At 58.4% G+C, this 26,822-nt stretch overlaps 1 protein-coding gene across 1 annotated transcript; it reads right to left on the reverse strand.

Moving 5' to 3' along the window:
* Positions 1-10: 10 nt before the first annotated feature.
* COCSUDRAFT_58398 (hypothetical protein) lies at positions 11-26,787 on the reverse strand (the record flags this gene model as incomplete). The annotated part of the gene is made up of 50 exons (XM_005644140.1): positions 11-137; positions 436-592; positions 844-1,214; positions 1,380-2,245; positions 2,417-2,584; positions 2,734-2,839; positions 3,153-3,359; positions 3,822-3,974; positions 4,646-4,890; positions 5,384-5,503; positions 5,839-5,997; positions 6,460-6,669; positions 6,933-7,018; positions 7,332-7,587; positions 7,990-8,243; positions 8,460-8,592; positions 8,892-9,024; positions 9,321-9,400; positions 9,906-10,028; positions 10,356-10,481; positions 10,704-10,796; positions 11,091-11,276; positions 11,611-11,793; positions 12,131-12,279; positions 12,735-12,882; positions 13,172-13,463; positions 13,881-14,131; positions 14,382-14,493; positions 14,749-14,928; positions 15,225-15,364; positions 15,649-15,942; positions 16,258-16,404; positions 16,646-16,799; positions 17,185-17,309; positions 17,607-17,717; positions 18,126-18,317; positions 18,674-18,844; positions 19,101-19,277; positions 19,780-19,932; positions 20,231-20,407; positions 20,661-21,943; positions 22,106-22,522; positions 22,722-22,893; positions 23,039-24,187; positions 24,399-24,611; positions 24,887-25,097; positions 25,354-25,610; positions 25,816-26,178; positions 26,362-26,470; positions 26,765-26,787. The coding sequence occupies 50 exons, from the start codon at positions 26,785-26,787 to the stop codon at positions 11-13; spliced, it is 11,712 nt and encodes a 3,903-aa protein (XP_005644197.1).
* Positions 26,788-26,822: the final 35 nt, after the last annotated feature.

The following is a 26,822-nucleotide window of genomic DNA, read 5'->3' on the forward strand; positions in this document are numbered from 1 at the left end:
CTGACGATGGCTATTCTGCCCGCCAATTGAATCCAAATGCGTTGCTTGCCTTTCCAAGGTCTTTCTTCAGCAAGCTGCCCGCCTTGCCAAGATCCTTCTTCAGCATGGTCCCTGCCTTGTTGAACAGGTCAGACGCCCTGCATGCAGACACCTTTGACTTAGATTCACAGCAGGCATAAGATCATGTAAAGAGCAACTCTTAACGTCCACCGTTGCATGCACACAGCTTTCAATTAAGTCCACGACAGGCACAGAATCACGTGCAGCACATGCATTCACATTCACTTTCATATCCTGACTTCACATGGGCGCAAAAGGATGCTGCTGCGCTTGCTGATCATCGGGTTGGAAGATACATGTAAATTCTAAGTGCAAAACGAAATAACACTAGTATTGCAAATACCCCTGAAAGATAGCAGGCAGGATGGTGCGCACTGCTTGGAGGTCTTGTTGGCGGAGGCCTTGAAGCCGGCCATGGAGAGCCCCTCCATGGCAGAGGGGGGTCCAGCCCAGGCTCGCCTGCCACCGGACGCCTGTGACCCCTCCAGTGAGCTTGACACCTCCTCATCCTCGTCATCTTCCAGGTCGACAACTGCAGACGCAGCACAAAGGTTACCCTCAGCACAGTGGACTGAACACGCAAATGCATACACCCCTTTTGCGGATTCCAAACCTTCCAGCGGCCAAACAGTCTTGTGACTGTGTGTTGTCGTGCCCACACACAGCGCCACGCAAGCACTTGATACTGAAACGCTTCCAAGATCTTAAGGCTGACTCTGCTGTATCCGAACTGTAGGAGAGCCCATAGAGGAGGAGCGGCAGAGGGGGATGCAAAACACTCACTGCTGCCTCCGGAGAGAAGGTCCTCCAGCCGCAGGCCCACCTCGCCCTCATCCTCACTGCCGCTCTGCACTTGCGATGCCGAGCTCCTCCGTGCACTTTCTCCATGCCCCGCCGACCCCTGGCTCCTCAGTGGCGGCTCTTGTTGCCCTGACAGCCGCCGCTGCTCCTCAGGAGAGGCCCACACGGAGGCGGGCGCATCCTGAGACGGCCGCCGCGCCGGGGAAGCTTCGCCGAAGCTGCTGCGCTCCGGAGAGGGCGTGTAGCTGGCGCGCGGCTGCAGCGCACCTTCGCCCGCCTCTGGCAGCCCACCGGCCGCCGCTATGAGCAGATGCGCAGCCGACATGCCCGGCGCCCAGCCGCCCGAGCTGCTCCTGCATCATCATCATGATCATCATCACAAACATTCAAATATTGCAACACCAAGACAATCATGCGTTGAGAAGGTGTTGCATGTGTAGACACACTTGAGCTTGCTGTGAGACAAAAGTCATCGGCAGGTAGAAAGGCTTGAAATCAGTCTGCTGTTGCAGGCATACAGGAGACAAATGTTTGGGGGGTCCTGCCTGTCGTAGGAGGTTCGCTTGGAGGCGCTCGGCATGTCGATGAGCGGAGCCGGCGACGTGTCTCCGAGCGGCAGGGGTGCTGCAGCATCCGCGTCCGCCTCGGCATCCGCTTTGTCACCGTCGTACGACGCAGGAGAGTCCTGCCCCAGCAGCTGGCTTCCGCCCTCCAGGCTGAAGGGGCTCGGCAGCGGCGTGACGCTCGTAGGCGCAATAACAGCCGAGGCGATCGGGACGCGGTCTTGGTCGCTATCACCGTTGCCGGCCGCGGAGCAGGGCCACGGCCCTTGCCCAGAAATCGCGCGCCTGTGCTGCCGGGCGGCCGCAGCGTCGCTCTGCATCTGCGCGATGATGAGCTCGGTTGAGCCGGCTTTTGAGTTTTCCAGTTGATCATCGGCCAACAGCCGTCCAGAGCGCGTGACGTTGGTCTCGATCTGCGGGTACGGGCCGCGCGGCGACACCTGCACCGGCGTCGCCGGTGCGGGCGTCGTCGCGGAGTCCGCAAAGGCGCTGCGTGGATCGCCGGAGCTGCGCTCGGCCGGCTCCGCCGGCACGGCAGCCGCTGGGGGATCCCCGGCACCGGCGGACTCTGCCGTCGCGGGGCACGCCGGCTGGTCGGGCCGAGGGGAGCGCCCCCCGTCCGGCGGCCAGGTGCGCGAGCTCGGGAATTGCTCGGAGGCGGCTGGCGACTGGCCCAGCATGGCCGGCGGGGCGGTCGGCAGGGCGGCCGGCGCGGAGATGCGGGGGCTGCGCAGGGAGGCGCGCACGTCTTCCATGGCAACCACCTCGTAGCGTCCGCTGCTCAGCATGTTGCCCAGCGTCTTGCTGCCCACCTTGAGCTCCTGCAATGGATGTAACAGGTGCTCAATTACGCACGTGGACACCTTCATGTGGGCAATTAAAATACACCTTGGGACAAGTACCTGAGGTGTATGGACAACTACACATCATCCCTGAACGAGATACTGTGCGCCCCAAGTGACCCGCAGAATGTGCCAGGCCCGAAAGGTCACCTGGGCGTTCTCGAACTCTACGCTGCCAGCGCTGCTAAAGGACGGCTGCGTGGGGTCGACCGCGTCCCCGGTCTCGCTCGTTCGGCGGCTGCCGTCAGATGCAGCGTCCCCGAAGCGCACCGACTTTCCCGCGTGCCCCGGATCGGTGTCTCGCCTGTTCCTCAATGCCTGCACAGCGCACACACACACCTCACGCCAGCTCCAAATCTTTGCTTCACCAGTAATCCTCCATCCTGTCCTGTCTCCTGCAGTCTTGACTGAGTTCACTGGGGCCATCATGAGTGGTACGTGCTGAGGGACGGGAGCAGGTTGCACACCGGTTTGGCCTTGAGGGAGGACTGCGAGGGCAGAGGGGTGCTGTTGGGGGGGAGGTCCAGATCACTCAGGTCCTGGCTGCCCATGGCGCCGCTGGCACTGCGCGCACTGCACAGCACAACACTTTCATCACTCCTACATCGAGATAGATGAACCCACCAGATACTTTCATCACCCCTACTCTGACACAGACCAGACAGCTGCTTCTCAGCACACCTGTCAAAGACATATCAAGCTACCCCCTGCATATCTAAGCATAAATCATTCTTGGTTACGATGCAAAAGTACCTCAGCAGAATGGGAGTTTACATTGTCTTGGCAGTCCGGGGGCAGGAACACATTGTTAGAGCTAACAGCATGTTTCTGCCCCTTGACTGCCAAGCAGTAAGCAGGAAGACAGCAAAAGAATCCATGGTCAAACCTGGAGATGCTGCTGCCAGAGTGGGGGGTCCTGAGGGCGGTGCTGAAGCCGCTGGGGGGAACGGGGGGTCCGTCCGAGGAGATGGGACCAAGCAGCGCCTGCAGCCGATCAGCGCCAATGCTGGAGCGCTGCGGCTGCTGGAAGGGGGAGGCCGGCGGCTCCAAGGAGCTGCCCAGATCACTGCTGGGGCTGCTCCTCATGCTGCTGCTGCACACACCACAATGTGCACCCTCTCTGTCAGGAAAAAACTGCATGTGATGTGGCCAAGGCATTCAGCGCCTATATGACCATGCCCTTGCATGCACAAGATTTTGTGGACCTCATGCAGCAATACATGGCAAAAAGCAGACAGCCCAGGATCAAGGTACAAGCCACAGATGTCCAACCACAAAGGTGGTCAAATATGGAGACCCATCCCATGCCCATTGACAAGGGAAACTCGGCATCAGGCTTCTGCAGAGATGTCAGATATCACGATTCCTGGTCGAGGGCATGAGACAACTCCACCCTTGCTCTTCAAAAAGCAAAGCCCCGCATACCTATAAGTCTACTCCTGCACCAGCCTGTTGGCATGTCAGTCAACCGCAGGAAAAATTACACAGTGTGGGGTTCCATTGAGCCGGCTACAGGTATTGTTTGCACAGCGAAGGCAGTTCAGTCGCAATTTACCTGGCAGCGCTGGCCATGGAGCTGGCGAGGGGCAGGGGGCTGCCGGAGAGAGTGCGCGGGCTGATGAGGTGCGATGCCAGCTCAGCGCTGCTCGCGCTGCCCAGCGGCCGCACCATCCCCGTTGGCGGGCGCCCGGAGCGGTCACCCTCCCCCCTGCACCCATATACAGATTGAGTATACGCTCAGATTACACCCACGGTTGATTGGGTCTTGCTTGGATCTGGCGGGTCCATCAAGGGGTAGGATTTTGGCAGCCTTTACTGCAGCTTGTCTGCAGACGCACCTTGCTTCTGGCAAGAAAAGCGTGTAATAATAGTAGTAACAATACGCTCAGAGCAACGACCATTAATATTTTGTGATACTGTATCTATCCCGGACATCACATTGGAAAGGCTGAAAGATGCAGCGCATGAGGATCAGAAAATGCTTTCTGCGCCCTTGACTCTAAGGCCTGGGAAAAACCTGGAAATTCCTGACGGGGTGCTTGACAGGTGCTTGTTGAGACTGGGGCCTTCAATAAAAAGAGATTGTGCAACGCCCTTTTAGAACAACGCGAAAAGATGGTATGGTAACCAGAGCAGATATCAAGATGTTTCTGAAGGACAGTACAAAGATCAGAGTGAACAACAATGGGCAAGGAAATGACTTTGGTCTGCGTGTGCGCCTGGCGCTGATCATGTTCAAAGAGTACAAGTCACCGTCGGAATCAGCTCTAGGTACATCTGACAATGATGAACAGGTGCACACAACGCAAGATATGTTGTGCTATGTTCCAAAAAGTACCAAAGTCCACAGCAAATAGCAAAGAAGTGAAGGTAAAGGACCTGGGGCTGATCATGGCGGCTGAGCGGCCGGCGGTGGCGGACTCGGAGCGCTGCGGCTGGAAGAGCCCGGCCAGGAGCTTGTCGTTGCTGCGCAAGACGCCGATGTCGTCGATCGACGCCGCGGCAGCCGCCGCCGCCGGCTGCATCGACGTGGTCGAGAGGCCGCGCAGCAAGCCGCCGGAGGTGGGCGTCTTGCCCAGCAGCAGCCGCTCCTTCCTCTGCTGCTCCCTCTCCCGCAGCTTTGCCTGCGCACGAGGTCCATACAATAACAATTCTTACAATTATTTGGGGTACCCACAGCGTGATTATCAATAATAATGCTCATTGTGTAATGATTGTGGGGTATTGAAGACCCAGTCCTTGCGATGAGGGAACAACGGCGCTTGCAGAACGCTGGCACTCTTTATGAAAACACCGCTAGCCTTGAGTTTGCACTGCAGCCGCCCCATGCAACAAGTGGAAGCAACATGTCCTATAATTTGATATAGCAAGAGCAATGGATTATGCCACCATCTACGCCTCACGTGGTGGCACGGTGGAGAGGAACAGACTTTTGGGGCGTACGGAGCTTTGAAAACATCATGCCGTAGGCTGACAAGCAAAAGCGTGCACTGGTGGGCAAGGTTTGCTCTAAAGGTGGCACCTCCCTGCCCAAGCTAGCAATCCCCACCAGGCTACCAGCCATGCGGGCTGGGTTGTTGGGTCTAACTGGAGGGAAGCAGGATTCGGAGTTTGCACCTTGAGGGTGTCGGGGTCCTTGGCCTTCTTGCCGAGGCCGCCCAGCCACGACTTGAGCTGGCCCGTGCCTGCGCGCGTCGCCCCATCGCTGTCTTCCGCCTCCTTGGTCGGCATCAGCTCCTGCAACATGTCACACCTCACGCCCTCAGCACTCTCTCTCTCACTCGCACCAGTTACAGCCCAACAATGACCGTATCCCAGTGCGTCACAGCAGCACCTCTGTGCATGCACATTGCAGAATTATATCTTCTTTGAAATACGATATGCGAGGGACGCAAATATGCCCTCTTGTAATCACACTCAGTGGTGATATCTTCGAGCACAGTCGTTTGATTGGGTCTTGCTTGGAGCTGGCAATTCCCAACAAAGGGTAGGACTTAGAAGCAACTTGCCTATCCTGGCAGGAATACTGTGCATTAAGTGAATATAAACTCTGAACGAAAGCGGGCGCGCACCTTGAACTTGCGGCCCTGGAGGCCGGCAACGGATTTGAGGGCGGATTTGACGGTGTCCCACTTGAGACGGTTGAAGAGGTCGCGCCACTGCCCCTCCAGGTCGCGGTACACTCGCTTGTCCAGCAGCACCTTCAGATCCTTTATGTTCACCGGGTACCCCTGCGCCAGCCGCAATTATAAATTACTGTGTCCCAGGTCACTACTGAACTCTTCAACTCTTCAACACACTCTTCAAGGCAAGAATGCCCGCCTGAAGTGTGACCAAAGGCACCATTGCGAGCCCCCATGCAAGCCCCCATGCACGCTGGAAATGCAAGAATCGCTACCGCTGCACCTTTGTTTTGCACTCTGATCTCTTGAACCAGTATCATAGAAGTTTAATATTCACATGACCCCAGGAAGAAAAGGACATTTCTCTACACCCAAGGCTTGAGACTAAGGAGGCCAAGCGCTAAGGCACCTGGGAGAGCAGGTTGACAATAAAACAGACTGTCGGATATCAGAGGAGAAGGCAGCCTGCACCTGGCAGTTGACCCAGCAGCAGGTGACCTGCTAAGCATAGAGGCACAGCAGGAATGTAAAGACAGAACTGCGGGTATCACAGGGGAAGGAAGCCCGCACCTGGTAAGTGACGCGGCAGTGCACGCGGTTGAGGCGAACGTGCACGAAGAGCGCCTTGCGGCCTTCCACAGCATCCTTGCGTTGAGCGGCCAGAGCAGCCTTGTGCTCGGCAGCAAGCGCCAGCACGGCTTCTTCGTCGCCGTCCTCCGCCGCGGCCGCCTCCGCGCCTGGCCGCTCCGACAGCCGCCGCAACGCCAGCGCCTTGTGGCTCTGCAGGATCAAGACATCAAACTTGGCGTTATTTAACACATGGCATGTCGCCATGTCATTCTTGGTGTCTGGAATTTCACGCATGTCAGCATGCCCTTTCTGCTATCGTAAGGCCTCAGGTAGAGGACAGGGCCGTCTCTCAGCTCAGCTCCTAAGGGAGGCTCTCAGTGAAAGGGGAAAATGTAAATGGCTTGCACGGGACGACTTAGGCAGGGAAGCTGCAAGCAGGCAAGAGGCTGAGCAGAGGGGAGGCAGTGGCGGACCTGCTTGAGCATTTCTGCAGCGGAGCTGCCGTCCCAGTGGGGGCCGCGCCGGTGCACCTCCGAGGCAGAGAACGGCCGGCCCGACCCTGCAAGCCGCACTGATCCAAACTGAGAAAACACATCAGATGCTTATATTGCAAGCCTGTGCCTACTCTAAAAATTGCACCATGGCACAGGGTAAGAATCCTTTCTTGTCGAGGTGGTCACCTCAATCAGACCAAGAATCAGCAAATTTGCACGCAATGTGGTGGCAAGAACGCAAGGCGATAATACAAACTAGATGCTAGCAGATTGCAAGTAATACAGTGGCAAGAAAGCAAGGTGATATCACAAGTAGAAACTAGCAATACAATGACAGTGACGCAAGGTGGGAGAACTGCATAAGTCCAAAAATTGCACCTGATGCAGAGGGAACGTGGGGCGTGGTGACGGCGGATTTGGACCCGCCGATGTCCGGCCGGCCGAGGCGCACAGCCGCCAGATCAGGCGGCGCCAGGTCAGCGGCAGCGGCGGCCCCGTCTGCAGAGGCAAACCCTGCGCCCTGCGCGCTCTTGCGCGACTTGAGCTTGGCGTCCACGCTGCGTACCCAGGTCTGCTGCCTCTTGGTTCCGGCCGTGCCCTCCTCCCTCTCCTCGCGCTTGGGAAAGAAGTACTCCTGCACAGGCATGCAGTCAGCAATCAGCACCGTCTCACCCCCTGACCTTTGTAATAATCAGCAGGTGAGTGTGCCCGCATTGTGCTCTGATTGGCTCTCCCACAGCTACTGCCTGTTTTGCACTGCTTGCTGTTCTTTGGCACAAAGGTGCTTAGTGCTACAGCTCTGCAAGCGCCCTGTGGCAGGCTGACAAGACTGCAAAAAGCAAAGCATGGTGTTCCACTTGTATTCATATGAACAGGGACAGTCATTCCCTCCTTGTGCCCATGCTCAAGCTTCCGGCAATAAGGGCACAAGCAGAAACCACACATCCCAGTTCACAAAAAATCCCACTTAAAAGACTATGTAGGACGACATCACAAGGCACTGCAGACCCATAGGGAATGCAACAGGCGGCCGCACCCAGAACGAGGATGCGATGGCTTCGTTGAGGTGGACGCCGAGAGGGTGAACCACAAGCTCAATGTGCTCGTAGATGGTGTGCGTGCGCGTGGCCGGCCCGAGCACAGCGTTCACCCGCAGCAGCGCGTCACGCGACCAGCTCTCGTCCGGATTCCACAGCGTCAGGACCGCGCCGGCGTCGGTGCCGGGGGCCGCCGCTAGCGAGCCGGTTGCGTCGCGCACCGTCGCGCTGTGGATCACCAGCTTGCTGTTGCCTGCATTGCCGCCAGCATCCCACAAATGAGCTCAGCCCGACGTGATACAGTAATACTAGGCTATGAGGCTACAAGAGCCCATCATGCTGGCTTTTATAAACTGTTTGCATGTCCGCACAGACGTATGATAATTCTGGAGCTCTTTTGATTGCCACGTGCAGTGTTGCTGAAATTTAGCGCCGTCAAGCCCACAAACAGATTGTAAAATTGGCGCACCGGACTGGTCGCGGTTGCGCAGGTTGACGAGGGAGATGCCGGAGAGTGACATCTCGATGAAGGGGGTGCGCCCGTGGCACAGCGCCCACGACACCCCGTCAAACTCCAGCGCCAGCCGGCTGGCCCTCTCCAGCTGTGCAGATACACTCCCCCGGTCACCCACCACCCTTACACCTCTCATGAGAAACGGTTCAAAAATCTCAATGCATCCTTGCAACTACGGCCTATCGAGTCTCATTACGCAGTAGTAATAACGCTAATGTCTGCCACAGGCAACCACCAGCATATGTCATCATTGTCTGCCAGGCAGCAATTGAGGCAGGCACATTCCCCGCAAACACGGCAGGAGAACAGAGCAGGGGAGTATAAAACAGTTGATTCCGAGTCCCCTGAACAACAATTCAGGTGGGGGTGGTAAAGGAGGGGCGGAACCTTCTGCTGGCGCTTCTTCTCGACAGCCTTGAGGGCCTGCAGGGCCGAGCGGGCGGCTGACAACGCCTGACGCGCGCCCTCCATCTGCTCACCACTCCATCGCAGCGCCACCGCCTGAGCCTGGTGCTCCTCCCTGCAGCCGCCAGACAACCAGTCATATGTAGATCTTGACCAAAAATGGCAATTCTCATGTACTTGGGTGTAGCGGCGGCCATCAGTGCAGTACTGTTTGGCGGGGAAGTGACCTTCATTGATATCTCGCACATTGACTGCTGCTTGTGACAGGCCTGCAATTTCCAAGGACACCCAGGCATTGCCAAACTAGATGTGCTGATGGTTGAAAAGAACAGACTGGCAAGGTTGAAGCTGCCATCTAGGACGTAATGATCACGTGAGGAAGCATAAGCACAAAGGGGGGTAGGGGCATACGCGGCGCCGGAGCGCAGGTCGTCCAGATAATCCTTGAGCGCCTGGCCCATGCTGTCCAGCCACTGCGGACCCTCGCCGCCCTGCGCCAGAAAACAGTCTCTTCTACCACCGCTCACCTCCATGCATTTACACGCGGCAGGAGAAACAGCGCATTTACCGCCGCGCACAGTATTACATTTATCAAGACGGACAACTCTTCCACTGACCAATATTTTCTTTTCCTTCAATGTCTTCTTTCATTGCCCGGCAGACAGCAGCTTGGACTGAGCACACGCAGGCTGGCAACATGAGCGCAGGTGTGATTGCGCCATGCTTGTCTCAGCAGGTCAAATCACTTGGCGGCTGAGGTCTATACTGGCATAGGGCAGAAATTCGGCAAATAAAGCAGGATTTCTATAACAGAAATAATGTAAGCTCCTTTAAGACCTATATGGCCTGGCTGTCAAGATCATACTGTCTTTCGTCTGTTCAGAACCTTTCAAAGGCAATGCCAGCCTGGAATGACAGCAGGAAAGAGACACAGGCAAAAAGCAGGAAAGAATACATAGGCGGGCAAACGCAGCAAGCTGAAGTCGAGGATCTCACCTGCTGGGAGAGGCCAGTGGACATGCGCGACAGGTTGGATGATGCCCGCAGCGGTGACCGGATTCTGCAAAGGCTGCGGCTGCGCGTCACACCCGGCCGGCCACCGCTCGCCACCGCCAGTGTCTGCAGCACACCAGCCGCACCAATATTGCTGGGCAGTACACAACCTTTCCAAAAGCACATTTTCTTCATCTTTGCTGCCGGCAAGAGCTCACTCCCCTCGTAAGATGCCGGGACGTGCGGCTGGAGTGGCCGGCAACTTGTAGAACATGAAAAATTGAAGGATCGCAGGCATTGGATTCTTGTGGGGTGCATTTGGGGGCGGATGGAGGAGGGTGGCACCTGCAAGATGTAAGGGTATGCCTTGCAAGATGCAAGGAGGTTGAAGGCACAGAGACTTGGGGTTCTTGCGGGTTGTATGTGGGGGCGGATTGAGGGCGGGCGGCTCACCTCTTCCTGCAGGGAGATGACGTACTGCCGCACGGACGCGAATGTGTCACGGGCGACCACCACCTCTTCGCTCTCTGCCTCGTACAGCAGAGCCGCGTCCGTGCCGATACCTTCCACCGCAGGCATCTGTCACACAGTAGCCACAACACGTGAGCCTAGGGTCCAGGCGAAATGTACATGCCCCCAACGGCAGCACATTGCAGGTTCTTGGTGGGGAGGTGATACTGCCTTCCTGCCAGCCCGCTGGCGGCCAGACATCAGTGATCCTTTAATCTCGCTGCAGATGCGTTCCAGCAATAAATTGCAGGTTTAAATTAACAGAATTGTGAATGTGGAATGACAGTGCACCTGCTCCCCGGCCAGGTGGGCGGCGACGTCCTGCAGGATCTCAAACTCCTTGGCGTCCATGGCAACGCTGATCTCCGGCACGCGCAGCCGCACCTGCGCACACATCATCTGACTCAGCACCAACAATCTACCCATCAAGTCGCATGCACTTCGCAAACCCCAAGTCCCTTCTGCATTGCTGCGATAGCGCACCCACCCCCGCACCAGCAACAAGAATAGGTGGACCCATGCATTCTGTTGCTTAAAAAAAGGCAGACAACAAAAAGAAAAAAAGAAAAAAAAATGGCGCGCCTCGTCTCCGCCAGAGCCGGCGGCGGCGCCGCTGGTGCTGCCGCAGATGTGGGACTTGCTGCGGTCGGCGAGGCTCTGGCGAGAGTGATTGGCGACGGCCGCCTGTGAGGCGGCGGGGCCGGCGGTGCGGTAATGGCGCAGTTGCCAGTCGAAGGGATTGAAAACGCGCTTGAGCGCCACGCCGGCGCCGGGGGTCGGGCAGAGGACGCCCTCTCGCACGCGCAGCCACGGCGTGGCCGCCCCCGGGTCGATGTCCGCCTGCGCTATGTGCCCCTGCACCTCCTGCACCAGACAAGCCACCTCCCATGTCAGCGCCTTTCTTCTACTTGACGGCGCGGCAAAAGCTGCTTGTCCTTTGCTTCATCATCCACTGTTGCGAGCAGTGGCGCAAATTGCAGCTGCATATGTGGAAGAAAGCATGGTGCAAGGCTTGTCCGACCCTGCTCTCACCATGAGGTGTACATGATATGTGCTGTGTCATGTCCAGAAGTCACTTAGAAATTGATACAATCTCCTATTCATGCTGTGTGCTGTGTCATGGTCAGAAGTCCATGAATTGAGGATGGAGATTTTCAAGATGGCTGGGGGGCCGCGCCTGCATCTCGACGGAGAGCACGTTGCGATTGGAGAGGGACAGGACGCGGCCGCCGATCTGGGCGCGCTGGGCGGCCAGGAGAAAGCTGCCGGCGGCGCGCTCGGAGCAGAGATTAATCTGCAGCAGCGAAACCTCCACCTCCCACTTGACCACCCCCTGCCGCAGCTCCGCCGCCTCCTCCCGCCGCGAGCGCTCCCGGATCTCCTGCAGATTCGCAGTAGAACATCAGCAGGTGCAGCATTCGGTAATCAACCACCTGATTAATGAATTACTTTATTTACCAGTTTGGAATCCTGCATGACTCAAGGGACACACATGCTCCCTGGGCTGTCCGGTGCATGTGCTGACCTGGAATAACTTGATCTGGGTTGGCATGATCTAGATAATCCACTCATAGACACATCCAAGGGTTTATTGAATGCCAGCACAACCACTGAAGGAGTCCAAGAAGTGCATGTCAGGGCCGACAATGACCTTCTTGAGTGGGTAATTTCAGGCTTGCATGGGTCACATGAGAAGCAACAGGGGTGAAAAATGGCACCTCGTTGTATTCCTGGGCGCCAAGCATGGCGCGCATGGCTTCGTCGCTCGCTTCGTCGCCCCCGTCCTCCATATCGCGCGAGCCCCCGGAGTCCGACAGCCGCGTGGCTCGCTCCGCCATGTCACCCTCTCCACCCGTATCCTCCTCACCTGCTCCCAAGCACAGCGCACATGGTTGTTCATGGCCTCCAGAAATTAGGCCATCAATACCTGGCGGTGTGATCTCCGTCAGAAGTGAATGGCAGCGGTGAGTACCTGCTAGCTCTACTTGTCAGGCCAGCTTGGATAAGTTAAGCTGACCCCTTGATTAGCTGGGGATTAGCCTTAGTTCACCCGCATGCTTTGAATGCCCCTGATGATGTGGGCACCTGATAGTGAGCCCCTCATACCAGAACAGCCCTTGAACAGCCCTTGATCCTGCTTAGCAGGGGGCTCAGCTCACAGGACGGGCCCTAGCTTTGCCATGAGCGGCCATCAATTCAGCCCCCTCTTGCTTGTGCTCCGCATGCAGAGCAAGCGCGGTCTTGCGCATGAGCCTGGCAGCACCACATGTCTCCACTACACACACGAATCTTTCAAATGTGGCAGGAGATGTTCTGGTTCACCTGTGCGGCTGGTGGCGGAGTCGTCGGTGACGCGTCGGCTGTGGCTGGCGATGGAGGCCAGGTCTGCAGGGGCGTTGGCATCCTCATCCTCACCCTCATTCGCGCTCTCCGCCACGCTCGATATCTGACCCCCGGGCGCCCCCGGCACCTGCAGGTCCACATATGTCAGTTTCAACATGCAGCCACTATCTGCCCACACTCTCTGAGCCTATGAGTAAAGCTCATGACACATTCTGTCGAGCTCTCCCAGGTGCCATGGCCTACACCTGATGACTTCAGCCAGAATCTGAAAGACGAAGCGGCATTCTGAAAGCCTCAACATGATGTTTGACTCAATAGGCAATTTGTAACGTATCCTTCCTGTCTGCATATAGTACAAGATACAAATCGTCGTGATTGACCCAAAGGAGGACACAAGGGCCAGGAGGGCAGCACACCTTTTGCTGCTGCAACAGAGTGCGCAGGAGATTTCCCCCAGCCTCGAGGGACGCTGACGGTGCGAGGGACAGCATGGCGGCGCGGCGGCGGCCGAAGTCGCCGCCGGAGGTCGGGCGTAGCTTGGCGGGTAGGTCGGCGAGGTGGGGCGCGGCGCGCGGCGGCTCGGCCGGCGGCCGCGGCTTGGCCGGCATCTTGAAGGCCGAGACCAGGTGCAGCACCATAGCCGTGACTGCGTTGCGCGCCTCCACGTCTACCACCACCCGACAGTCCTGTGCCGTCACCTTCAGCGGCCTGTGTGCACCGATCATCCTCAAGTTGAGGATCTACAACCTTGTGTGTTTATGTATGTGATGACCACATGTACTCTCGCACGCAAGTCTCATTAGACTTGCTGTCATTAGCACAATTCCAAGACACTATGGCAAATAGAATGTGGGTCCAAAGCAGCGCATCACCGGCGTCTCCAAAATTGCTACACCCTCGCAGGCAGTGCACGTCTAGCAATCTGGAAGGCGATGATGAAACGCCGCTTTTCCAGATCATATTACAAAACGGGTCGGCTGCACCCAGGGGTGCTGCTGATGCCCAGGCGCCCAGGGGAACTATTTAGGTAATTCGATACAGACATGGTATTTAGGTAGTCGGGCATAGACTCCCTGATACGCCTCCTCAGAGGGGCACGAAGAGCAAAAAACAAGGGCCGCGCACCGCTGCTGATCAAGGGTGGCGGTGGCGCGCCGGGGGTCCGGCCGCTCCTCGTGCACCTTGCAGGCGGCGATGGAAAGGATGAAGTGCTCGGGGCGCGCGGTTGCGGCCGCCACGCGGCGAACGCCCCCCGGGCCGCCGCGCAAGCCGGCCACGCCGGTGTCGTCGCCAATCTTCGCCGCCGCGCCGGCGGCCGATGCCAGAGTCGCGCTCGCGTCCAGCAGCGTCAGCAGCTTGTCCTGCTCGTCCTGCACCTGCGCAGTGAGTTAGATTATTGATTTCAGATAGAAGAGACGCTTTGAGGACTGCTAATAGGGAAACTTTGCAAACGAAAGATGGGGTATATCAGTTCTAACCGACAAATTTCTCACAGGAAGTTGAGCGCCGGGTGCCAGGCTGACATATAAGTGCAGACAATGGTTGCACTGGGCGGAGGGCGCAGGAAATACGCGCTGCTGAGCAGGAAGAGGTTGCCGCAGAAATTAGTGAGTAGAGTGCACGCACCCCGGTGCCATTGTCGGGCGCGCGCCAGGCGGAGGCAGTGCCCCAGTGGAACGTGACGCCCTCCGCAGCCACGTCAGTCAGCAGAGTTGTCGTTGTTGTCCTGCTCGCCTCCCTGCGCGCCAGATTGACCCCATTCAGTGTCAAGCCGCACCTTCTGCAAATTGTCATCTGGACAAATGCATTGCCCCTTGCACCCTGTGTGCCGCTGGTGCCAAGCCACACACATGAGGAGAAGTGGTCACGAGACCCGTTCATGATACAACAAGCTCTCCTTCATCAGCACAAAGTAAAGCTCCTGCCATCGGCGGCGCAAACAACAGCAGGAAGGGGTAGGCATGGAGTTGGAAGTACGGGCCGAGGCGCCCACCGCTTGCGGGCGATGGATGACATGCCGGGTTTCACGGAGCCGGGGGTGGGCTGGTTCATGAGCACGCGGCCGCCGTAGCGCGCGCTGCCGCAGCTCAGCGTCAGCCCGCAGCTCGCATTGTCCAGGTCCACCGTGTGGTGCACCACGCTCAGCGGCGCCGCCGTCACACTTATCGCAAACCTGACCACCATTTGCGCAGATATCAGCGCCATAGTTTTACTTTCTTAGGGTTTCTTGGGGTATTTCAATGTTTCCATTTGGCATTCTGGTGTTTCCTTAATGAGCTGCTGCAGGGAACTGCATGCATGCGCGCAGGCATGATGCCCCTTGCATTGACAGCTTCCCAAGCTTGAGCATGCTGCACATGCTTGCTGGTTTGTCATAAGTTGTGATTCATAATCATTATGTGATCCCAACACTGCAGGAGGCAGTAACGTTCAAATCCGTACAGGAGCAAGGGGGTGGGGGGCGCGCACTTTTTGAGGAGTTTGGGGAGGGAGGTGGACGGGGGTCTGCGGGGGTCCAGGGGCAGGAAGAAGGTGCCACGCTTGTTCACCATGCGCAGCCACGGCAGGGGGGTCTTAGTCAGCTCTATCAGCGACTTGAAGAACGCCACCTGCGCACGCACACCATGAACGCTTGAAACGACGTGAGGAGATTTGCTACGTCTACAAGACCATTTACCTCCCCTTCTTGTTGGGTATCACTTCCCTAGAAAGGGGTAGGGTCAGAACTGCGCACATGACATCGCTCTCAAAGCCCGTTGAAACAGCTTTCTATGGGTTCCTGAGGTTCTTGCAACAGTCCTTGGGACCGGGGTCATGTACGCTGTTCCACAAAAAGTCACTCAAGGAAGCATGCATGCATGCGTGCCTGGTTGTCGCCAAAGTAGGCCATCACGCCGTTGCCACAGCCGCCCGCACTGCCGCGAATTGACCCCGTCTCCGACCCAGCATCGTCCCCATCAACTTCATCAACCCCTGGAGACCCTAATTTTGCGCCCCTTGGCGGCTCGGCCGCGGGCGCAGCGGCGGCCCACGCATCCTCCTCTCTAGCGCCCTCATCGACACTGCTCGCGGCGATCAGAGCATCCACTGTTGGCCGGTCGCCAACGGTGGCTTCCATGTCCACGTTGAGCGCCACGCACTTGTACTCGGACACCATGTCGATTGGCCGCTGCCTCGCATCCCCATCCTGTGCAGATCGCACCCCATCAGAGCAGCCTGAAGATCATCAGAAGGGGCAAGAGGCTGGTGCGCTTCAAGCATCCACTAGCATGCAAGCATCGCAGGATGCATGTGTGCCAGCGGGCATTTTCGTCAGACAGCATGGCAGCAAGCTGTCAGCATGCAATTGCTGCACCATGCTGGCTTCTTCCTAATACAATTTTGACAGACGCCAAAGTTATGGAGCCGACTAATGTGGCCTGGACCTGCCTGAACCTACCAACATGCACCGACAAAGTAAAGTCAAGGCAAGATGGGAAGTGAGCATCAAATGCGGCCTCACCGGGGGAGTGGCCGGGTGCAGGTGGTGGTCGTCGGCGTGGCGGCCGCGGCAGAGCTCCCACTGCAGCGCCGCGCGCACGTAGCCGGCCGGGAAGTCCACCAGCGGCAGCGCCAGCAACGTACCCGCCGCCTGATCCAGCCCCGCAGCCTGCAGCAGTAAAGAAGATTAATTTCTTCAATCCTCAATACTAAAGTAGAAATATGGTTTTTTTCCGCCGTGACACGTATGCGGCACAATCCAACCTATGCACCTAGCCAAACGGCCTCAAATGAAAGGGCAGAGTCATCTGGGAATTCTGCGCCAGGCTCTGCTGCGATCCTTGCATCCTTTGAAGTTGTAGTCTGTTGAGCGGGACAAGAGCGGTTCAAAGCAGGTGTGGTGTGTGTACCCTGTAGGCGGTGGAGGTGACGCCGCTGAGGGCTGCCTCCAGCACGCCGCCGAACGCCAGCCGCACGCGCGCGTAGTCAGCGCAAACCTGCATGCGCTCCGAAGCTGCGCTGACGTCCGGCCGCGCCGTCTTGCCCATCACAAACTCAAACCGCCTGCGCAAAGGACGACCGGTCAACTCCAGGCTGCAACCTCACGCATATCAGCTGTTCCCTGGAGAAATCTGGCTTGAAACACAAAGAAAGAGGACATCATGGCCGGAAGCACAGAGGAAGAGCTTTGAGAGGAAGGCCAATTTTGGTCCCCTCTCACCATGGCAGCAGCTGATACCGCCATGCCATTGCTCTGCCTATCACATTTGCTAACAGTGGCAGCAGACAGGCACATCACTAGATTACATCAACCCCGCCCGCCCTTACATGCACATAAGAAGGAGCCTGTGATTCAGCAAGATCAGCAAGATCTGCTGCCTGGTGCATGCTTCTCATGCTTCGCAAAAGTTTGTGTTCTGATGGGAGGGACATGAAAAAGGGGAGGCACCGTGCGGTGAGGCCGATGCGGCCGCGCCAGACGAAGCGCATGAGGTCCCAGAAGGGCAGGCTCGCGCTCGGCAGCCGCGTCTTGTCCGGGTCCGACGGGCTCATCCGCTTGCCCGCCTGCGACAGCTGCACACCCCCACCACCGCCACCTCAGCAGTTTGTGACCCAGGTGCATCCAACCAAGCGCAGCATGGCTCACGCACTCCCAGGCAGACCCAATGCAGCAACGACCAAGGGAACATCAATACGCAAGTTTGTGCAGGCACCTGAGAGCGTCATATACACGCGTTTCTTACCTGTTACAAAGCTTCAAAACGCAATTGAAAAGTGCTTCAAAGATCTTTACAAACATGCAAAAGAGGGCTCCATGCTTGTAGCGCAACAGAACATGGACGTGCATGAGGGATGCAAGCGAGGGCGTACCAGGCCGATGGTGGGCTCCAGGCCTACGCTGTACCAGGACTGGACGTCCTCCACTGCAACTTGCAGATCAGTGTACACCTTTACCATCGCTCGGCTACCCTTTATCGCCACCTGTGCAGCATCCCACGGTCGCCAGTTGGTGTCTGCTGTATCAACACTCGTAGTCCCCATACGCTGTCTACAACTTGCCAGAACCCATTGCATTGCCACGCTGTGAAGCACTTTGGAGCCAGGAGCGGCAAAGCAGGCGTAGCACAGCGCCCCACATGCACAAATGTATCCAGCTCTGACTACAGACTTCCAGCAGCACCAAATAAGACATTGCAGCTCCAAGCACCTTGCATACCCTCGCAAATCGGGGTGCTGTTGAAAAGACAAGCAGACTTGTTGGCTTGCCGATGGCTGCGGAAGGAGCGCAGCACTGTGAAACGCATTCAATTCTTGCCAAAAGTTTGGGTAGAACCTCGTGCCCGACAAATTCCCGCTCAATATTTCTGAGAGGGGAAAATCTGCACGCACCGCGATCTCGACGGAGCGCAGTCGGCCGACGGGCAGCTGGCGGGTGTAGAGAGCGGGGGGCGCAGTGACCTGGCGCGCCACGGCCAGCCGGCCAAAAACCGTCGTTGCGCCAGCCGCCGCGATCGGCTCCAGCGCGCCCGAGAACATCACCGTAATGGGGCCCAGGGCCGCGTCCACCGCTATCATGCTCACCTGTGCAACAGCGCCAAACCAGGCTCAATGCCAAGGCAACACCTGCCGCGCAGGCAAGAAGTGGCAATGGCAAAGGCTGCCAGTACACATATTCCACCCCCTGCACTTGACTTTCAGAGAGAGAAAATGGACCTCCTGCCTCTGAAAAAACATGCAAAGCACATCCAGAATATGAGTCAAGCTGCTTTAGAGGGACAGGTAACCTCCTGCCTCAGCAAATCATCTTGAAAAAAATGCAGAGCAATTGCAAAGCAATACTCGTTCTCACCAGTCTTAGCTGGCCCCGTGACACGATTATCAGCACATGCAATGCAAACAGATTTATTCACTCTTCAGAGTGAACCAGTTGACAGTACCTCTTTCAGCTGGACATTGGCGGAGGGCGGGTCCACGGCGACAATGTGGGACAGCGTGGCGCGCTCGCTGGCCGGCCCGTGGCCGTACACAACGAACAGCGCCTCGGCCGTCGTAGCCGTCACGCGCATCAGGGCGGCCCCGTCTGTTGTCCGCAGATCCTCACTCTCCACCTTCAAACACCCCACATTACTCAGAATGACAGCTCCAACAACCGAGGTCCAATTTGCTGTTCTGTGCAGCATTTCACCTTTCGTACTATTTTTTGGTGCAAAATATGCTGTCTTTGACCTGGTCCTTCTCTCTGCAAATTTAGGTCCTTTTTTTGGACATTTCATTCACCCCCGCGGCGGTGCATTGTCAACATTGCACGGTGTCTTTAAGGTTCCGTGCTAGACAAAATTTATTAAAGGTCCTGAGAGCTCTCACCTGTTGGGCGGCGGAGCGGTAGGACTGCGCGGCCTGCTCGCAGATGAGCTCGGCGGGCGTTCCCTCTTTCAGCGCGCGGCCGGCCACGTCGGGCGCGGCGGCCGACACGACCCGGCTCCAAAGCGACGACCGCGCCGCCGCTCCCCGCAGCAGCGGGCCGTGCACCGCCAGCCACGCCTGTGGCAGAAATAGCAGACACCCTCTTTATTTTGCTGCTGAATGTGTCGACATTGACGGAACTTTACAAAGATGCAGGCTGCAGCACTGGCAGTCATGCCTGTGGTTAAGTAACAGATACCTTCTTGCTCTTCCAGGTGGATGTATTGTAACAGATGCATGCTCGACAACCGGAGGTGAACAAGGATGCAGGCTGCAGTGCTGGTCGCACACTGAAGATATAAGCAAGCAAGACATGCCTGCGGCCGAGCAAGTTCTCCAGCCACTGCTGCTGCCGCTTCAGACGCTCAGACTTCACCCCTTAAGCCCTTAGACCTTGAGAACCCTGGAACCTACCCCCGGTGCCTTAAAAGGTGCTTCCTAATGGTGGCTGTTGTTTGCATGGAATGGGCGGTGGCATGCAAACAAAGAACCAAAATGCAGGACAATGGAACATCTGTATACCACATGCCATTGACTCTTTGAATCCTTACAAAAAGAGAGTTGGGAGGGGGAGGCACACCTCCATGGGGTGGTGGTCCATCTTGAAGACAGCGCCTGTTAGGTACAGCCTGGCCTCCACCAGGGCACGCTCGCCTTTGCCTGTTTCCCCCTCCAACTTGGCCGGCTTTGCCTCCTTTGTTGACCGCAGCGCCTCCAGATGCGGCGCCAGGGCCTGCAGAAGAAAAGATGGCACAAATCAGACCTGCTGCTTTGCTGCTCAAGAGCTACATTGTGAACACAAAAAATCAAGTGACTCTCCCTCTCTTGAGAGACTCTCAACGAGACCCTCAATAAGAGTGCACATGTAATTGAGTGCATCTTTCTGTTGAGGGACTGTCAAGAGTCTTGCGAATCTCAAGAAGACACTGGTTCAAAGGGCAGTGGCATTGATCCTTACATGGGGACCAGCAGAGCAAATATGAATATGAAAGTGATGAAAACAGCGCAGAAATGGAGGCAAAAAAACCCACCTCCTTGAAAGCTTTGGCCCAGAGCTCGGTGAAGCGCTCGGCGGTGCCGGGGTCTCTGTCAAATGGCAGTGTGACGCTGGCATCCGACAGCCACGCCTCAATGATTGCCAGCGGCGGCGCAGGGACCTGCTCTGCCTTGCCTGTGGTCTTCTGCTTGGCAGCCTCAGCTCCAGGGGCCTTTGCCAGACGCAACACAGAAGTATTCAGGCAGAGTGACTGGCTGCAGCAGAATGTGCTCAAGGAATTGCTCAAAGTAAATGAAATGCAAACTTGTTTGACGAAATCAACTTGTCACTTATTTGTGGGTGGGAGGACAGGATTGGTTCTTTGCTGCTCGGAAGTGCGTCACATTACAGGAAATCAGTGCAAGTTAGTAGGAAATACAACTGCATGAACAGCATTGAGAAATCAAGCGAGTGTTTCCGCACACCTGTGTTGCCAGGTCGCCTGCCCACGCCGTGAGCCCGGCTCTGCGGTAGGCGGCAGGCAGCCGCTCAAGCCCTTGCCCGAATGGCCGCTGGGGCAGCGGCCCGGTCAGCACCGGCCCCGGCTCCGCCCGCTTCATCGGCGTGGCATCGCCCACCTCCGAGCCCGACCCCATCTCTGCAATGTCCTGCCACCGCGCCGACATGGCCGTCGTCTGGCGCGACAGCGTCCGATCCCCGTCGTCCAGCGTCAGGTCGGTGACCTGCGAGCCAACATGCGACACTGTCTCGAGCGCGGCGTGCTCATCCGCGGCAGCTTCCGCGAGCGGGGAAGCCGCCACGAGGCTGCCGCCGGTAAGCACGCGGCCTAGGTCTGCCGCGTCCCCGGCCTCGGCGCCGCCGAAGGCCGCCCAGGGGTCCGCGGCCGGCGCGGCCGGCTCCAGCTTCCCCGGCAGCTGCACGGTAGCTACCGCCGCCGCCAGGTGCATCAGCGGCGCATTGTTGAGCGTCAGCGTGACACGCTCGACAACCGCGCATCGCGGCGCGTACGCGGCGGTGACGGCGCCGATGTGGACGCCCCAGCAGACATCGTCCGACAGCCACATGTCGCCGCGCAAATCGCCCAGCCGCGCAGCTAGCTGCAGGTCCAGCTTCGGCGCGGGGACCTTCTTCACGGGAGCCCTCGGGCTAGCCTTGGCGGCCGCCGCGCCCTTGCCGGTGGCCGCAGCGACGGTCGCCTTCCACTTTGCGGCCGGCGTCGCGGCGGCCGGGCTCGGCGGCTCGCTGCGCTCCAAGACAGGAGGCAGCTCCGCAGAAGCCGGAGACGCCAGGGCCGCATCTGCCGGCGCAGCAAGCATGCCCTGCACGGCCTTCGCGTCTACGGCGATCTGGCACGCAGCAAAGACGGCCTCGGCATTGAAGTTCGCATGCAGGCCCTCCAGCTCCACGCCCACTTTCAGCCTCTTGACGGCTGCGCCGCGCGGACGGCCGGCTGCCGCCTTGGCGCTTGTCTCCTGGCGCCCCTCTGACGGCTTCACTTCTGCCTGCTGCGACATAATTAGCGCAGCTGCTGCGTCTGAAGCGGAGCGCGAAGGGCCTCTCCTGGCGTCCTGGTCTGCCTCGAGCGCGGCAGCTTCTGCGCCCTGCTTCTTCTGAGCTTCCTGCTCATGGGAGGCGGGTGTTCCGACTTCCGGGAGGAGCTGCGCTGTTGCCAGCATCTCCTGGATGACCAGCAGTGATGCGGTGCGCTCCGCCTCGAGCACTCCCTGCTGATGACTGCCTGCTGAACCTGCAAGCACAGCAAGTCAGACGCTTGTTGGCATTGCACCTTTACATAGGATTGCCATAAATCAATTTACAGTGGCACACGATCCAACGTTAAACATAGAGGTTTAACAGGTCTGGCATATTAACAGTCGAATAAATCAATCCAGCAAGGAAGAGCACGCACCTGACTCTTTGAATTCAAGGTATGTCAATGTGACGTCGGCAATTTCCAGGTCAGCACGCTGGGCGGCAGGCCGCGCGGCGGCCGCCAGCCGGCCGACCCCAAAGCGCAGCTCGCACCGCTCCGCGCCCCTTGCGCTTTTCTTACGGAACGCGGGCGGCACCTCGACCCGCGTCGCGTACGCGATGCTGATGTCCTCAAAGGCCATGATCGCCGTAACAACACTGATTTTCGCCGCGCTCTTTTCCGGCTTGGCCGGCTTTGGCGTGCTGCGCCGGCCGTTCTTCGCGCGCGGCTGCCTGGCGCGTTTCTGCGGCGGGAGGAAGCCGGCCGGGGGTGCCAGGCCTGCCGCCACCTCAGCCACCGAGCGGAGAAGCTGCGCGTCGGCCGCCACTGAAAATGCGCTCGTGCGCACTTCGGCTGCGCAAATACAATTTGCTTTGTTCAAGAGAGCCCATCATTTTTGCTGAAGTACCCTCCCAAACATGCTACTTATCTTTCTGCCAGATACCTCGGAGGTAGCCTTGTGAGATATGACATGCATGCATGTGCTGGGCTCTCGAGGCAGTCGTTAGTCAGAAGAGGTTGCTGAGGACGAAGAATGTGCAACAAGGCCTACCTTCGAGGAGGAAGGGCCCGTTGTGCTCGGCAGAGGGCATGAGTTCACTTTCAGTCGGCTGCACTCCCGCGTAGAAGCTGCTGGCTGACAGCAGGCTCGCCATGCTGTCAAACTTTGGAGCGCCCTCGTCCCCGCCCTTGGCTGCTGCTGGCCGGACGCCCAAGCATATGTTCTGCACACCGCCACACAAGACATCATAAAAGTTCCTGCTGGCCACCTTCTGGTCTCTTACTCATGCATGCATCAACTTGAATCAAAACTTGGCAATGCAATTATGCATGCATCAGGTGAAATCAAAATTGGGCGCTGGAACCCACCTGCACAGAGAATTCGGCAGTGAAGAGGCCGGGCCGGCCAGTCTCCTGCTGCTCATCCTCCTCTTGGAGCGCAGCAGAGCCTCTCCGCTGCATTCCTGCGGCCTCCTGCGAGGGCCGCCGGCCCCGATCGGTGCCGCCGAGCCGCAGCGCCGTGACAGACTTTCCGCTGATCCCCAGCTCGTCAAAGCCGCAGGCCACAAGGACGGCGCTGTCGGGCGCCACAAGCTGCAGCCGGCTGTCAGCGTCCACACGCATGCAGGCCTCCCACTCCAGCAGGAACGCCACGGCGCGGCCACCGCTACCATCCTCGTCGTCCACGTCATCGCTGCCGCCGACGACGTCCAGGCCGCGCCGGCCGAGCAGCCGGTCGGTGGCGGTGCTGCCCATGGAGGTGCGTGGGGACAGCTTCAGGCCGAGCGTGCGTTTGGGCTCGCCGGTGGACGACGCGCGCGCGGGGCGCCACCGGGCGCGCTCGGCCATGGCCGCGGCGGCTGCGCCGCCGCCGGCCGAGGCGGCCCAGGCCGCGCGCGCGGCCTCCGCGGCGCTGCTCACCGATGGGCTCGAGCCGCAGGCAAGGCCGCCCGACTCGCTGCGCTCCCTCCGCGCCTGCTCCTCGGCCGCGTCGTGCGGCGAGGGCGCGGCCGACGGCGCCGCGCTGCCGTCGCTGCCCGCGCCCTGCCCGTCGGGTAGCGTCAGCTGCCCGGGCCGGGCCGACGGCTGCCGCTGCATACCAGCAACCCCGAGCGCGGTCGCCGCCGCCGTCTCTGCAGCCGCAGCCTCCTCATCCGCCGTCACAAGCGCCCCCGATGGCGCCCGGCCAATGCCCTCTGAAGCTGTGCCCTCCTTGGCGGGCTGCAGCGCCTTTGTCACCTCCTGCATGGCTGACGGCAGCTGATACAGCGTTTGTGCGCAGCAGCTGGTCACCAGGCTGTGGACGTCTGCGTCCGCCTGCAGCACCAGAGCCAGCGGGGCGGGTGCTGCTTCTTGCCCGTCGGAGGAAATTGCCGCTGACTCTGTCCTGTCCACGCTGGCGCTGCCCCTGGCTGCCTCCCCCCCATTGCTGGCCGGCTTGCACACGCGCATCTGCGACTCAATCCCCTTGCACGCCACAGAAGCTGCCGGCAACTGCCCCACCACTCCGATGCCACACTGCGCCCAAAATAGAGGACTTCGTCACCACCAACACTAAATCAACACGACAGCTCCCCTAGGCAACCCATGAGCAATGCAGCTGACTAAATGGGCACCAAGACGCAGGCAACTAAATGGCCCAGAAGCAGATGGGGGCTGGGCACCAAGATGCGGGCAAATGTCTTCCACCGCATATGTCAATTTACAACAGTGGGAAAGCCAAGCAGACCTGCAGGGCTCCGGTGCTGCCATCAATGATGTAGAGGGGCTGCTGGAGGGGGGCAAGGTCAGGCTGCTGCCTGGATTTGCGCGAGGGCTTCTTGGGCAGCGGCTTGCGCCCCTTTATCTGCAGAGCGCTCGCCTCTGCAAAGGCCTCTAGCGACCTCTCTGAAGGGCCGGCCCCCACAAAGTGGCACGCCAACTGCTTCAGCCCAACCTCCACCTGCACACACACGCACAATACAGTTCCCTCAACGTTGCCTCAGGGCCTCGTGAGTTGCTCTGTGGGCCTGATTTGCCTCAAAATTAGTCTCTTTTGCCGAGAAAAGCCAGCCTCTGCTAGACAGGACAGTCAGACACCGTACGCCTTGCAAATACCAGGCGACACCACCCCCCCTCCCACTGACCTGTCCCTGCTTATGTATATATGATACCAACAGCTACATGCATGACGGCGAGGGACCTTGCATGCATGCGATGCGCCAAAACAGGGCGCACCAGGTCTGGCATGAGTGCGGCGAGGGCTGTGACCTCGCCAGGGAGGGCCTCTAGCGGCGAGGACGATCGCGGCCGGGGCTGCTTGAGCGCGCGCTTCTGCTTCTTGGGGGCCGCCCTGAGAGCGGCCGCCGCCGCCAGCAGCGCCTGCGAGGCCATCACTACTATGTCCCCCAGCTGCAGCGCCACCGCCTTGCACCGCAGCGTGCTCTGCCTGCGCCGACAAACATCCACCCCTCACAACCCATGTGAAAAAACTAGCAACGCCCCACCGAGTCCTACCATACACGGTACTGAGCTTCACGCCCACTGCTCTCTTCTCTGGATGGCAACGTGATCACGTAGAAAGCTTGAACAACAGAAGAATGTGCTCACTTCATCCACAAATTAGAATATTGGAATATTGAGAATGCCCTGGGAACCGTCTTCACAAGCTTGTTCAGGGGAAGAGTGTGGCAAAAGATGCGCACCCGATGAGCTGCATGGTGGCAGAGACATTCAGGTCAGTGACCTCTAGCACAGGCATGCGTGAGGCAGCTTCCGGCGCATCCGAGGACGGTGCGCCGGCCCCAGCCGCGGCCGCGGCGGCGCCGGTGCCGGCCGGCCGGTCGGTGAGGAGCGAGGCCACCACCGGCAGGATGTGCAGGTCCATGCGCAGCGTGGAGGCCAGCTGGGATGACACAAAGAGCAGCTCCACCCGCGCTACCTCTGCCAGAATGCCCGTGCTCTGCAGTTTATCAAGGACAGGACATCAGACCGTCTATACTGAACCTGCCCCAGGCCTCTATACTCATGTGTTAGAAGGTGCAAAGGATGCCTTGCAGGAGCAACCACTTGAAATTTGCACCACTGCAATCAGCCTCAAACCATGCTGAAAATTGCTCTTACATGCTGCATGCAAGTTGTGGGTGGAAGAGACTGAGAGGGATCACCTTGTGGGCGAAGGAGACGTTCTTGACGCGCACGGGCAGCACCGGCAGCATGACAAACGCCAGACGGGCGGCCAGGGCAATGAATAACCCCCGGGACACGCTCTTGCCCTTCTCCTCAGCCTCATTCCCCACCGGGGCCGCCTTTGCAGGCTTGGGGGGCGCCCTGGCCTCTTTGTGGGGGGCCCTCAGTGCCCAGGGGGGCAGGTCCTCCCCCTCTCTGAGCTCGATGCGCACCCCCCGCACTGTCAGCGGCAGCCTTGGCTTGTAGGTGCTCCACGCCTTTGCCACGCCCTTCACAAGTTTTGTGGCGGACTTGGTGCGCCCCAGGCTCACTTCCGAGATCCATATGTGCTCTATAGGCCCCTGCTCCCACACACAAGCAACCCCCATCGGTTGCGATCGCGGGCTTGAACAAGACGAGTAGCCTTTGCAGGCCTGCGTGTTACTATGAAAATATAAATGTGTCTTTTTGGATTTGAAACACAGGGGCAGATGCCCTGATGGTGGGAGGTGGGGGTTGTGGGTTTTGCGGGCTCCTGAAGTCACCTTGGCTAGGTGGATGTGGATGCCCTTGCTGACCAGCAAGCCGATCTCGCTGACATTCACCCTCACATGGCGATTGGTCGCAGCCCTTGACAAGGCAAGACCCAGCAGCCTGCACCCACAAGCCCTATAATTTTGTTGCATGCCACTAACTTCTTCAGACATCTACCCAGTAAAACTTTTAGCGTCAATCCAAGATGCTTTAGGTTTTTAGTCTTGTTGGACATTTGCGGAAGTCCCACCTCTTAAGAAGTGCATAGATGAGGAATAAAAAAACGAGGTACAGAAGTAACCGATACAGCATCTTCTGTACGTCCTTTCTTGCGCTGCACTTCAGGCAAGACCTGTGCTTGTCCAGCACTGGGTTGACCCTTCAATGTTCTCACATCCTCCAGAAAGCACAAACCCATGCATTTTGGGGCCTTGCATCCCCTCCACCACCTGCACTCAAGGAAGTCGTTTTG

Source organism: Coccomyxa subellipsoidea, assembly GCF_000258705.1.
Source record: "Coccomyxa subellipsoidea C-169, whole genome shotgun sequence".
In the NCBI taxonomy this organism is placed as follows: Eukaryota; Viridiplantae; Chlorophyta; class Trebouxiophyceae; family Coccomyxaceae; genus Coccomyxa; species Coccomyxa subellipsoidea.